The sequence below is a fragment of the Rhinoderma darwinii genome, chromosome 2 (genome assembly GCF_050947455.1).
Source record: "Rhinoderma darwinii isolate aRhiDar2 chromosome 2, aRhiDar2.hap1, whole genome shotgun sequence".
In the NCBI taxonomy this organism is placed as follows: Eukaryota; Metazoa; Chordata; class Amphibia; order Anura; family Rhinodermatidae; genus Rhinoderma; species Rhinoderma darwinii.
The window spans coordinates 144977429-144992022 of NC_134688.1; the positions used below are offsets into that span (position 1 = coordinate 144977429).

Consider the following 14594-nt stretch of genomic DNA (forward strand, 5'->3'; position numbering starts at 1 on the left):
TTAGTTGGGGTTTAGTGAAAGGGAGTGGGCCGGAAGCTCACGCCAGCTCGGCGCTATGGGAGGTTTCTCTTTCTGGTGCACTGACAGCTGAAGGTGCGACAAATTTATTAAAAGGTGTGCGCTTCCTAATAAATGTATTGCCTCTTACTCCAGCAGCATTCATTCTTAAACTGGCATATGAAACGCCAGTCTAAGTAGGTCTCCCCCTTAGTGAATTTGTCATTTTTACCTAATAGTTCCCTACTTTTTGTTCTTGGTGACTTCCATTAAATCACCATTTGTCATGAGATAGGTGCCCTCTCCCTCTGAAATTTGCAGTCAGTGACTGGAGATGCAGTGTCAGATAGGGGGGTCCAGTTACCTTTCTTGCAGACCCTGAGTAAAGAGAATGTATGAATCAAAGTATATATATGTATGTATGTATGTGTGTGTGTGTGTGTGTGTGTGTGTGTGTGTGTGTGTGTATTTAAGTTGTGAAAAACTGTACAATTGCAAAGACTGTATTTTCATATCAGTGGTTCTGCTAATGTGCCCAAAATATTACCTTTGATTTCTTATTTGCAGAGACCATTATAAAACAGAATATGAAAACAAACTACGTGATGAATTGGAACAAATTAGGCTGAAAACAAATCACGAAATTGAACAGCTACGTGGCGCATCAAAGGAGATGTACGAGCGAGAAAACAGGTAACCGTTTTCAAACTATAACCATGTGCAAGCAGTGAGTGACGGAGTTTATTTCATTTATCCAAACTAATTGATACACTATTGATGCTCTTTTCCGTATACCGGTAGTCATATCAGTGTAGAACTGATTCTTTCATGGTACACAATCAAAGTGTAGGTTTGCCTTAAAAATGAATTGTCATAAATTGTCAGTAAACTAGAAATAGGGAAACTTATATACTTTTATTTGCTTTTGAGCTTAGATTAAACGGGATTTCCCACTAAGAACATTTATCAACAATCCATAGGAGAGCTGATTAATGTATGATCGTGGGGGGCCCCAGCACTGCTTAGTGGAAAAACTCCTTTAACCAGGAGAAGATTCCTGCAGAATTTTTTTTTTTAGCTGGTTGCTGTACAGATGTCTGACTATAATATCGGAAACAACATTTGATTTGATATTGTTGCTATTTTTATGACCGTGTCATATCCAGAAAATCAACAGACTTGAAGGAGTTGTCTTCTCAATGGAGTCTGCTCACAAGTTAAAGCCCCTGACATCAATGTTGAAGGGGTTGTCCAATTCTCCTCTAGACTAGCTGATTGCATGTGTTGGATCCAGATGTAATTGAGCATTTCTTTGGTGCTCAATTGTGGTGCAGGTTTTTGACCAGAATGTCCGCTGCGGAAAACTGCATGTAGAAAAGAAACTGTTCCATCCCATGTGACCGCTGCAGCAGTCACATGGGATGAAACGTCATCCCTGGAGGCCGGCCTAGACAAAGAAACACAAAATTCTGGGTAAGTATAATATTTTTTTGTTTCTGAGTTGTTTTTTGCAGCAGATTCGCTTATTTTCCGACGCAAAAAAACCCATAACATCTGCTATTTGTTACATAGTTACATAGTTACATAGTTAGTACGGCTGAAAAAAAGACACATGTCCATCAAGTTCAACCAAGGGAAGGGAAAAGGGAAGGAAAAATTTCTACACATAGGAGCTAATATTTTTTTGTTCTAGGAAATTATCTAACCCTTTTTTAAAGCCATCTACTGTCCCTGCTGTGACCAGCTCCTGCGGTAGACTATTCCATAAATTCACCGTTCTTACTGTAAAGAAGCCTTGTCGCCTCTGCAGCTTGAACCTTTTTTTCTCCAGACAGAGGGAGTGTCCCCTTGTTTTTTGAGGGGGTTTTACATGGAACAGGATTTCACCATATTTTTTGTATGTGCCATTAATATATTTATATAAGTTAATCATGTCCCCCCTTAGTCGTCTTTTCTCAAGGCTAAATAGGTTTAATTCTTTCAATCTTTCCTCATAACTTAAATTCTCCATGCCCCTTATTAGCTTCGTTGCTCTTCTTTTTTTATTTTTTCCAACTCCAGGAAAGGATTTTCTATGAACTGGAGCCCAGAACTGAACTGCATATTCTAGATGAGGCCTCACTAATGCTTTGTAAAGTGGTAACATTACATCCCTGTCCCGCGAGTCCATGCCTCTTTTAATACACGACAATATTGTTGCAGGTTTTACCTTCCCATTGAATTCAATGGGGAAAACCCGCCACAAATAAGCAGCGATTACGCAAATACAATTGACATACTGTGGATTAAAAAACCGCACCACAGGTTAATTTCTGAGTGTTTTTTCCACTCCACATTTAAGCAGCATGTGGATGAGATTTGTTCAAATCTCATCCACTTTACTGCTACTGTATTATGCTGCGGATTTTCCTCAATGAAATCTGTTCCGGAAAATCCGCAGTAATTACGCTACATGTGAACTTGCCCTAATCGTGTCATGGACTTGACCTTCAGAGCTCTATAAGCCACAAAAACTAGCATGAATTTGTACAGCAAAAAGGTGAGGGGATGGCGGCGCCCCTCCGAGACTATATATGAGGTGGTGAAGTGTAGATCGCCGGCTGCCACCCACTGCAGTCCCTAGGTGCTAAAGCCTTAGTACCTGGGACAAAGTATAAGTCGGAAAGTGGGAAGAAAATGCAGTCTAAATACATGCATCGGCCCAAGGAGGATCAGGAACGGAGTCAAGTGAGTAGGATCTAGGAGATCTTTTATTAAGAAGACGACGCGTTTCTGGACCGGACTGGTCCCTTCGTCAGTATTCTGACCCTTTCCTGATCCTCTCCAGCCAGGCGCCGATGCCCGTATTTAGACTGCATTTTCTTCCCACTTTCCGACAAAAACTAGCATGGCCTTCTAATAAGTAATTCAAAAGGTGCAACTGACAGAACTATGGAGAGAAGGTAAGGCAGGTCTCGTCGACATTGCTCAATTTAACATTCTTTGTTTTGCCTTGAATATTCCTTTTATCTAAAGGCCTATTTACATGGGCCAGTGGGCCGTATGACTGTTCTTACAAACACTTGTTGCCAATTATTGGCCTGTGTAAACAGGGCAGCGATCAGCTAACAAAAGCACAAACGCACGTTAGTTGGCTGATCACATTGTTTGTGCCGCCTAAAAAAAATTATCGTTGTCGGCAGCAAATTTCCCCTTAGGAACAGGCGATATGCTGCTGACAATGATGCAAACTGAAAGGGATTGAATGATCGTATTACCAATCGTTTGTCCCCATACAAAAAGCATCGGCCCGTGTAAAAGGGACTGTTAGCGAGCGTCGTTCGACTTGTTATATTGTCGATCGCCGCTCGTAATGGGCAGAAATATGTCAGAAACCAGCCTTAAAGAGGCTCTGTCACCAGATTTTGCAACCCCTATCTGCTATTGCAGCAGATCGGCGCTGCAATGTAGATTACAGTAACGTTTTTATTTTTAAAAAACGAGCATTTTTGGCCAAGTTATGACCATTTTTGTATTTATGCAAATGAGGCTTGCAAAAGTCCAAGTGGGCGTGTTTAAAGTAAAAGTCCAAGTGGGCGTGTATTATGTGCGTACATCGGGGCGTTTTTACTTCTTTTACTAGCTGGGCGTTCTGACGAGAAGTATCATCCACTTCTCTTCAGAATGCCCAGCTTCTGGCAGTGCAGACACAGCGTGTTCTCGAGAGATCACGCTGTGACGTCACTCACTTCCTGCCCCAGGTCCTGCATCGTGTCGGCCACATCGGCACCAGAGGCTACAGTTGATTCTGCAGCAGCATCAGCGTTTGCAGGTAAGTCGATGTAGCTACTTACCTGCAAACGCTGATGCTGCTGCAGAATCAACTGTAGCCTGTGGTGCCGATGTGTCCTCGCTCGTCCGACACGATGCAGGACCTGTGAGTGACGTCACAGCGTGATCTCTCGAGAACACGCTGTGTCTGCACTGCCAGAAGCTGGGCGTTCTGAAGAGAAGTGGATGATACTTCTCGTCAGAACGCCCAGCTAGTAAAAGTAGTAAAAACGCCCCGATGTACGCACATAATACACGCCCACTTGGACTTTTACTTTAAACACGCCCACTTGGACTTTTGCAAGCCTCATTTGCATAAATACAAAAATGGTCATAACTTGGCCAAAAATGCTCGTTTTTAAAAAATAAAAACGTTACTGTAATCTACATTGCAGCGCCTATCTGCTGCAATAGCAGATAGGGGTTGCAAAATCTGGTGACAGCCTCTTTAAGGAATAAAGATTTATACGTTGGAATTAAGTTTGATGAAGTTCTCCATACTTGTTTCTGTATTTACTATGTTGTAATGCCCACATCCGATTTTGTCTTTTGTTCTTGCATCGATGATGTTTTGGAGATGCCTTTACATAGAATTTTGTTACGTAAGAAACTCATGAAAGTGTGCTGCTTTCTAATATTTTGAAAGCTTTACCCACTTGTGAGTCCAGTCTGGGTGTGTCTCAATGAGGTCATAAATTGAAGTTGTTGGGAGAAGTTTTGACATTTGCAGTGTGTCTATTTAAGAATGTGTCCGAAGATGGCATTACGTCAGCGCAAGCAACATTTTCTAGAATTAACAATGAGCTGCACTTGACAATGGGTAGTACAGGACTGAGCAGCACACAACATGCCAGCGATGTAGACGACTGTTCTTAATTACAGGCTTTAGATTATTCTGTCTATTCACAGGTAACAGTCTATCAAGTTAATAATCTCATAATAAGCATGAGATAGAAACTCTGAAGTTTCTATCTGCCTTTCAAGCTTAATTATTTTCTTAATGTAGACTAAAAGTGAGAGGCAACAATATGACTTTGTTGAATAAAAGGATATTTAGTAGATACATTCTTACATAGAATTCCAGCCAACATTCTAATAAAATTCTAAAGTACCAAAAAATAAATAAAAAGTGCAAATTCTTAATTTTTTTTTTTAAAGAAACTGTTTGTACACCAGAGCAGCTCTTCCTACTATAAATGGTAACTGGAATTTACAGCCATTACCAGCCATTTTGAAGTTTATAGGCAATTGTCTTTGGTCAACCGGTCACGGAGTATGAGTACAAGCTTACAAAAACACTATTTTCATTACAGTAATCGCTAAGTAACTGACCGTTTGTAGTCTGTTGCCAAGGAGACCGTGAGAAGCAACTGATAGAACTTATAATGCAAAATCTTGTCAAGACTGAACCTATATTTTTTAGGTTAAGAAATATAGGGAATCCTGCATAAAAAAATTAGTACAGACCAAACGGATGACATTGTATCCCATATCAACCAATTAGAGTTCAGTTTTCATTTGTAAGTCTTCTCTGGAAAAATAAAAGCTGGAAACTAATTGGTTGCTCTGGTCAACCCTGAACAGCTTGCAGACAAAAAAAATGTGTCCGTGTTTTATTGGTGAACCTACTTTGATTTGGCGCTTTTCGTAACTCCCATATATTTGTATAAGTGGCAGTGTAAATGCTCGGCAAGAACTGTATGGAACAGTGGGGGTTCCAGCAGTTAGACCCCCCCCCCATCAATTTTTTTTACGTATGCTGTGGACAGGTAATACATGTTAACAATTGAAATATCCTGTCAACTTTATTCTCAACTGAATTTGTTTATGCCAAGTTTTCATATGATGGTGCATGGATATCGGATAGCGTGTATCCGTGAATTGAAAGGGTTTTTTTAAAAAATGTCTATTATTATATTCTGCTGGTACAGACTAAATACAGATAACTTGAGTGTATTATTAATAAAAATAATAATAATTAGTATTAATTTCCTGTGACCACGTAATCTAGCAAACTGTAAGAACAATAAATTATTTTTTTATTCAATTGTTGTGTCCTATTTGTCTTATTATAGGAATTTAAGGGAAGCGAAGGACAATGCTATTTCCGAGAAAGAGCGAGCGGTTACAGCGGAAAGAGAGGCTCTGGCTAAATATGACCAGATATTAGAACAGTAAGTGCTGTACGATGAGATCCATTTAAATTGTGTGTTGTGTTCTAGTTAATTTGAAGTTTGTGTAGTATTTTTATTTTTTATTGTTATATATTGGACATGTAAACCAGTTTGAGAGCAGCAACACATTAAACCCCTAAGATATTGTTGTTACAGCACATAAAACCTTTTAGTAGAACGTTCTATGCATTAAAGGAATGTGCAAGGGTAAGATCCTGTTCACATCACGTTTATGCCCTGTGTTTAGCACGTACGCCAGGAAAGCTCCCGACGTACTCGCTAAACGTGTCCATGGGGCTCATCAGATCGACGGAGGGCCTATAGTGTCCGTTTGGCCTCCGCTGCTATAAGTCGTATACTTTTTTTCTTAACGTATGACATAGCATAATGGACTGTGCTAATCCATACAATGGGATACGGCAAAAAAAACACGTGAACCTATGCTTAAAGTATGCTTAACGTATACGTTATGAGGTTTCCAATAGCTTATCATGACGTATATGTTAAATGGATGACATAATAGCCTAATGGTGAGCTATTCTTGTGACAGATGCCTAACAGTGGCATCCATCACTCATAGGCTATCATGGCATCCGTTTAAAGTATACGCCATAAAAAGCTCACAATGTATACGATAAACAGATACCATAATAGTCAATGGGTAACGGACGCCACTGGTAGGCATCCATCACAGCCTACCTTTTAATGTATACGTAGGCAGCTTTTCCTGTCTTGCGCACTAAACGTAGTCCGAACAGCAGCATCTGAACAGGGCCTTAGAAAAGCTGAATATAATTTTAGTGCCAAAAATTTATTATTTCTACTTTCTTTATACATTTGTAGGATACTTTGGCTACATGCCCGTATATGACAATTACACCTATATAGATTCCAGCTTTACCAGTATTCAGAATCAAATTTCAGGTTTTGTTTTCTTTTTCCAACAGGCGCTAAATGACCCTGTTCTGTGTCTTTAGAATCAGTTTATATGAATAATTGTGCATCTGTCTATTCTTTCCATTTGTAGTACTTCAGTTTTTTGTAAGTCTAACACACCAAATAACCTTACAAATTCACATAATGCATTTCTGCATTATATATGTGTAATCAGCGTATGGACCGAAGCATTCTGAAGTTTCGGCAGGATTTTACATATAAGGTTGTTTATTGTCTGAGGAATTTTTGGAATAGTATTCCGCTGATCTATAAGTTGGTGTCTTCCTTACTGGCTTGTGTATCTGTATCTCTGTAGATGACATCTTTTGATTTTCACATTTATTCACATATGTATGTTGTATGGGGTTTTAAGAGGCATCACCTCTCAAAATTGTGCATTTGTGAGTGAACCACATTCGAGTTAATTGAAGAAAATGGCCCTAGTTGTGGGTTTATTTGGACTCTGAGTGTTAGATTATGCTTGAACCACACCAGAACAGTTCTGTGCCCTTTGATTTGGTTGCTTGTTACCAGGCTATAATTTGCAAAATTAGTAAAGGTCCTTTTTGGATACTTTTTGTTATCTGTGGCTCAACCATCCAGTTCAGTGAACAGTTTTTAAAATGAATATGATCTACAACATGTCTTAGCTTGCAAGCCACAAGATGCAACATGTAATAGTGAGCCTCAGTAAGTGCTCAAAACACTGACTGATGATGCCAATGAGATGTTGTGTATACAAAGTACACCGAGGGCAAGCCATGGGTATAGACCATGTCATATATGGACAGTGATTTCAGGGCCTCCTCCAGGAATCACCGGCTTGAGCATCGGCAAAGCTCTGGCCGGGAAATCCGGTCCAGGAGGATCCCCTGACGTCACTGTCCATATATGGACAGTGACTTCAGGGGCTCCTCCAAAAGAGGAATCCCTGGCCAGATCGCTCTCGCTGGGGATTCCACTCCTAGAGGGAGCCCCAATGGAGCAATCTATATGGGGTGTGTATGGAGCGTATCTATAAGGGTGTGTATGTGGCACGAACTACTAAGTGGTGTGTGTGGCACTATCTACAAAGGGGTGTGTGGCGCCATCTACAGAGGACACTATGGCTCCATCTACAGAGGGCACTGTGGCATTATCTACAGAGAGCACTGTGGCATTATCTACAGAGCGCACTGTGGCACTATCTGAAAAGGGGCTGCCTAATCTTGACATTCTTGTGTCTGCCAACTGAGCCGCCAGACTGCATTTAGCGACACTTTAACTGGAAAAATGGATTGTTAAAATAAGCACGTGGAGCAAATTTCCGGTAAGATTAAACTAGCGGTATTATTATAGTAATGTAATGTAGTATTATTATAGTAATGTAGTATTATAGTAATGGAGTATTCTAGTAATGTAGTATTGTTATAGTTATGTAGTATTGTTATAGTTATGTAGTATTGTTATAGTAATGTAGTATACTGATGTAGTATTTTTATAGTAATGTAGTATTGTTATAACAATGTAGTATTGTTATAGCAATGTAGTATTGTTATTGTTATAGCAATGTAGTATTGTTATAGCAATGTAGTATTGTTATAACAATGTAGTATTGTTATAGCAATGTAGTATTGTTATAGTTATGTAGTATTATTATAGTAGTGTAGTATTGTTATAGTAGTGTAGTCGTTTATAGTAATGTGGTATTATAGTAATGTAGTATTAGTATAGTAATGTAGTATTGTTATAGTAATGTAATATTATTATAGTAATGTAGTATTGTTATAGTAATGTAGTATTGTTATAGTAATGTAGTATTGTTATAGTAATGTAGTATTGTTATATTAATGTAGTATTGTTATAGTAATGTAGTATTATAGTAGTGTAGTATTGTTATAGTAATGTAGTATTGTTATAGTAATGTAGTATTATTATAGTAATGTAGTATTATTATTATTATAGTAATGTAGTATTATTATAGTAATGCAGTATTATAGTAATGTAGTATTATAGTAGTGTAGTATTGTTATAGTAATGGAGTATTATTATAGTAATGTAGTATTGTTATAGTAATGTAGTATTATTATTATAGTAATGTAGTATTATTATAGTAATGTAGTATTATTATAGTAATGTAGTATTATAGTAGTGTAGTATTGTTATAGTAATGTAATGTAATATTATTATAGTAATGTAGTATTGTTATAGTAATGTAATGTAATATTATTATAGTAATGTAGTATTGTTATAGTAATGTAGTATTATAGTAATGTAGTATTATTATAGTAATGTAGTATTGTTATAGTAATGTAGTATTATTATTATTATTATTATTATAGTAATGTAGTATTATTATAGTAATGTAGTATTATTATAGTAATGTAGTATTATAGTAGTGTAGTATTGTTATAGTAATGTAATATTATTATAGTAATGTAGTATTGTTATAGTAATGTAGTATTATTATTATTATAGTAATGTAGTATTATAGTAGTGTAGTATTGTTATAGTAATGTAATATTATTATAGTAATGTAGTATTGTTATAGTAATGTAGTATTATTATAGTAATGTAGTATTGTTATAGTAATGTAGTATTATTATTATTATTATTATAGTAATGTAGTATTATAGTAGTGTAGTATTGTTATAGTAATGTAATATTATAGTAATGTAGTATTGTTATAGTAATGTAATATTATAGTAATGTAGTATTGTTATAGTAATGTAGTATTATAGTAATGTAGTATTGTTATAGTAATGGTGTATTATTAGAGTAATGTAGTATTATAGTAGTGTAGTATTGTTATAGTAATGTAATATTATTATAGTAATGTAGTATTGTTATAGTAATGTAGTATTATAGTAATGTAGTATTGTTATAGTAATGGTGTATTATTAGAGTAATGTAGTATTATAGTAGTGTAGTAATGTAATATTATTATAGTAATGTATTATTATTATAGTTATGTAGTATTATAGTTATGTAGTATTGTTATAGTTATGTAGTATTGTTATAGTAATGTATTATTATAGTAATGTATTATTATAGTAATGTAGTATTGTTATAGTAGTTCATATAACTAATTGATTAGCAATAATTTAGTATTGTATCAAATTTCAAAGTAATGCGGCCCGTCAACTTCCCATTTTTTCTATGTGTTGCCCATTTACCCGGCCGAGTTTGCGACCCCTGGTATAGACCGTGTTGCTATGTGAAATGTTCTAGATATGATTGGTATATTTCCTAATAGTGTAACTTGAACGATAAGTGCTGCTTGGCCCTCGGGAACATTTAGCTATACATGTAACAAATTGTTGGCCTAGTAGACTGGACAACATTGTAAATGGCATGCCTATATATAAGGCTGACAAAATACGGCATTTATCAAGCCTTTGCCAGAGGGGTTTTACCTTAATCTGGATGACCAACATTCCACAGCTTTTTAACCCCTTCCCTCTTTAGCCACTTTTGACCTTCCTGACAGAGCCTCATTTTTCAAATCTGACATGTGTCACTTTATGTGGTAATAACTCCGGAATGCTTTCACCTATCCAAGCGATTCTGAGATTGTTTTCTCGTGACACATTGGACTTTATGTTACTGGCAAAATTTGCTCGATATGTTCAGTATTTAATTGTGAAAAACACCAAAAATTAGCGAAAAATTGCAAAAATTAGCATTTTTCTCAATTTAAATGTATCTGCTTGTAAGACAGGCAGTTATACCACACAAAATTGTTGCTAATTAACATCACCCATATGTCTACTTTAGATTGGCATCGTTTTTTGAACATCCTTTTATTTTTCTATGACGTCACAAGGCTTAGAACTTTAGCAGCAATTTCTCACATTTTCAAGAAAATTTCAAAAGGCTATTTTTACAGGGGCCAGTTCAGTTGTGAAGTGGCTTTGAGGGCCTTATATATTAGAAACCCCAAAAAAGTCACCCCATTTTAAAAACTTCACCCCTCAAAGTATTCAAAACAGCATTTAGAAAATGTCTTAACCCTTTACACATTTCACAGGAATTAAAGCAAAGTAGAGGTGAAATTTACAAATTTCATATTTTTCTGCAGAAATACATTTTTAATACAATTTTTTTTATAACACAGAAGGGTTTACCAGAGAAATGCAACTCAATATTTGTTGCCCAGTTTCTGCAGTTTTAGGAAATATCCCACATGTGGCCGTAGCGTGCTACTGGACTGAAGCACCGGCCTCAGAAGCAAAGGAACACCTAGTGGATTTTGGGGCCTTATTTTTGTTAGAATATATTTTAGGCACCATGTCAGGTTTGAAGGGCTCTTGCGGTGCCAAAACAGTCAAAATCCCCCAAAAGTGACCCCATCTGGGAAACTAGACACCTCAAGGAAATTATCTAGGGGTGTAGTGAGCATTTTGACCGCACAGGTTTTTTACAGAAATTATTGGAAGTAGGCCGTGAAAATTAAAATCAACATTTCTTCAAAGAAAATGTAGGTTTAGCGATTTTTTTTCTCATTTCCACAAGGACTAAAGGAGAAAAAGCACTGCAAAATTTGTAAAGCAATTTCTCCCGAGTAAAACAATACCTCACATGTGGTAATAAACGGTTGTTTGGAGACACGGCGTGGCTGAGAAGGGAAAGAGCGCTATTTGGCTTTTGGAGTTCACATTTAGCAGGAATGGTTTGCGGAGGCCTTGTCACATTTACAAAGCCCCTGAGGTGACAAAACAGTGGAAACCCCAAACAAGTGACCCCATTTTGGAAACTATACCCCTTGAGGAAATTATCTATGGGTATAGTGAGCATTTTGACCCCACAGGTTTTTTGCAGAAATTTTTGCAAGTAGGCTGTGAAAATGAAAATCTACATTTTTTCAAATAAAATGTAGGTTTAGCTAATTTTTTTTCATTTCCACAAGGACTAAAGGAGAAAAAGCACCATAAAATTTGTAAAGAAATTTCTCCCGAGTAAAACAATACCCCACATGTGGTAATAAACGGCTGTTTGGACACACGGCGAGGCTGAGAAGGGAAAGAGCGCCATTTGGCTTTTGGAACTCAAATTTAGCAGGAATGGTTTGAGAGGCGATGTCACATTTACAAATCCCCTGAGGGGATAAAACAGTGGAAACCCCCCACAAGTGACCCCATTTTGGAAACTACACCCATTGATGAAATTATCTAGGGGTATAGTGAACGATTTGACACCACAGTTTTTTTGCAGAAATTATTGGAAGTAGGCCCTGAAAATAATAATCTACATTTTTTCAAAGAAAATGTAGGTTTAGCTAATTTTTTCTCATTTCCAGAAGGACTGAAGGAGAAAAAGCACCACAAAATTTGTAAAGCAATTTCTCCCGAGTAAAACAATACCCCACATGTGGTAATAAACGGCTGTTTGGACACACGGCAGGGCTTAGAAGGGAAAGAGCGCTATTTGGCTTTTTGAGATCACATTAAGCAGGAATGATTTGCGGAGGCCAGGTCACATTTGCAAAGCCCCTGAGGGGACAAAACAATGAAAACGCCCAAAAAGGGACTCCATTTAGGAAACTACACCTCTTGAGGAATGCATCTAGGGGTGTAGTGAGCATTTTGACCCCACAGATGTTTCATAGAATTTATTGGAATTAGGCAGTGAAAATAAAAACAGTCCTTTTTCTTCAATAAGACGTAGCTTTAGCGCAAATTTTTTCATTTTCTCAACAAATAAAGGAAAAAAAGAACCCAACATTTGTAAAGCTATTTCTCCCGAGTACGGCAATACCCCATATGTGGTCATAAACTGCTGTTTGGGCAAACCGCAGGGCTCAGATGGGAAGGACCGCCATTTGGAGTGCAGATGTTGCTGGATTGGTTTCTGGGCACCTGTGGGCCCAAAACAGTGGAAACCCCCCAGAAGTGACCCCATTTTGGAAACTACACCCCTCAATGCATTTACCAAGGGGTGTAGTAAGCATTTTAACCCTGCAGGTGTTTTGTAGAAATTAGTGTGCGCTCAATGTTGCAGAGTGAAAATGGGATTTTTTTCCATAGATATGCCAATATGTGGTGCCCGGCTTGTGCCACCATAACAAGACAGCTCTCTAATTATTATGCGGTGTTTCCCGGTTTTAGAAACACCCTACATGTGGCCCTAATCTTTTTTCTGGACATATGACAGGGCTCAGAAGTGAAGAGTACCATGCGGAGTGGAGGCCTAATTTGGCGATTTACAAAGTATTGGTTCACAACTGCAGAGGCTCAGATGTGAAATAATAAAAAGAAACCCCTGATAAGTGACCCCCACTATGGAACTGCACCCCTCAAGGCATTAATTAAGGGGTGTAGTGAGCATTTTCACCCCACAGGTCTTTTCCATAAATGAATGCGCTGCGGATGGTGCAAATTAAAAATTTATATTTTTCCCTAGATATGCCATTCAGTGGCAAATATGTAATGCCCAGCTTATGACGCTGGAGACCCACACCCCAAAAATTGTTAAAAGGGTTCTCCCGGGTATGACGATGCCATATATGTTGAAGGAAACTGCTGTTTGGGGACGCTGTAGGGTTCAGGGCCGAGGGAGCACCATTTGGCTTTTGGAGAGCGGATTTTGCTTGGTACTATATTTGTTTGAGTATTGCTGGTGTTTTATAATGTGGGGGTACATGTAAGCGGGGCGGAGTATATAAGGGGCATAGTCAGGTGGTATAAAAAAAAAAAAATAATCCATAGATGTGTGTTACGCTGTGAAGCAATCCTTTCCGCACAGGCCAGTGTCGCACTGATAAATGGTGTAATTTCTTATCCCCCTTTTGGTCCACACTCCGCGCCTTTGTAGTTTGGGGAATTTTACTGGGAAAGTGTTGTCCTGGTATAATACGGGCACAGCCGCTTCCAGCGGATATGTTTGGGCTCTCCCCTTCCTGGTTCCCTAATTTTAGGTCCTTGATAAATCGCCTTTTGAAACAGAAGAAATGTTCCCCTCGGGCACAACTGCATATTTTTTTATTTCCTGACTTATTGGAGCCATAACTAATTTTATTTTTCATAGACGTAGCGGTATGAGGGCTGGTTTGTTGCGGGACGAGCTGTAGTTATTATTGGTACCATTTTGGGGTACATGCAACTTTTTGATCACCTTTTATCCTATTTTTTGGGATGCCAGGTAAACAAAAAACGCAATTCTGGCACAGCTTTTTTAGTTTTTTTTATACAGCGTTCACCACGCATTATAAACTACATGTTAACTTTATTCTGTGGGTCAGTACGATTCCGGCGATACCTAATTTATAGCACTTTTTTATGTTTTACAACTTTTTGCACAATAAAATTACTTTTGTAAAAAGAATGTATTTTTTCTGTCACCAAGTTGTGAGAACCATAACTTTTTAATTTTTTTGTCGACGGAGTTGTATGAGGGCTTGTTTTTTGCGGGACGAGCTATAGTTTGTATAGGTACTATTTTTGAATACGTGCGACTTTTTGATCACTTTTTATTGTAATATTTGTAGGGCAAAGTGACCAAAAAACAGAAACTCTGGTAAAGTTTTTTACGGGTTTTTTTTTCGCTGTTCACCGCGTGCAATAAATAATATAATATTTTGATACCTCCGGTCGTTACGGTCGTGGCGATACCAAATACATATGGTTTATTATTATTTTTCAATAATAAAGGACTTGATGAGAGTAAAAGGGGGATTGTGTGTTATTTGATTACTTTTAT

The 14594-nt window shown here is 37.6% G+C and overlaps 1 protein-coding gene across 2 annotated transcripts in view; it reads left to right on the plus strand.

Annotated features, from left to right (window-relative positions):
• PIBF1 (progesterone immunomodulatory binding factor 1) overlaps positions 1-14594 on the plus strand; it is a 179883-nt gene that overhangs the window by 29931 nt on the left and 135358 nt on the right. For both annotated transcript variants that reach the window (XM_075850252.1, XM_075850253.1), the window contains exons 9-10: positions 565-690; positions 5883-5981. In XM_075850252.1, coding sequence (XP_075706367.1) covers positions 565-690; positions 5883-5981 — 225 coding nt within the window. The remainder of the gene's footprint in view (positions 1-564; positions 691-5882; positions 5982-14594) is intronic.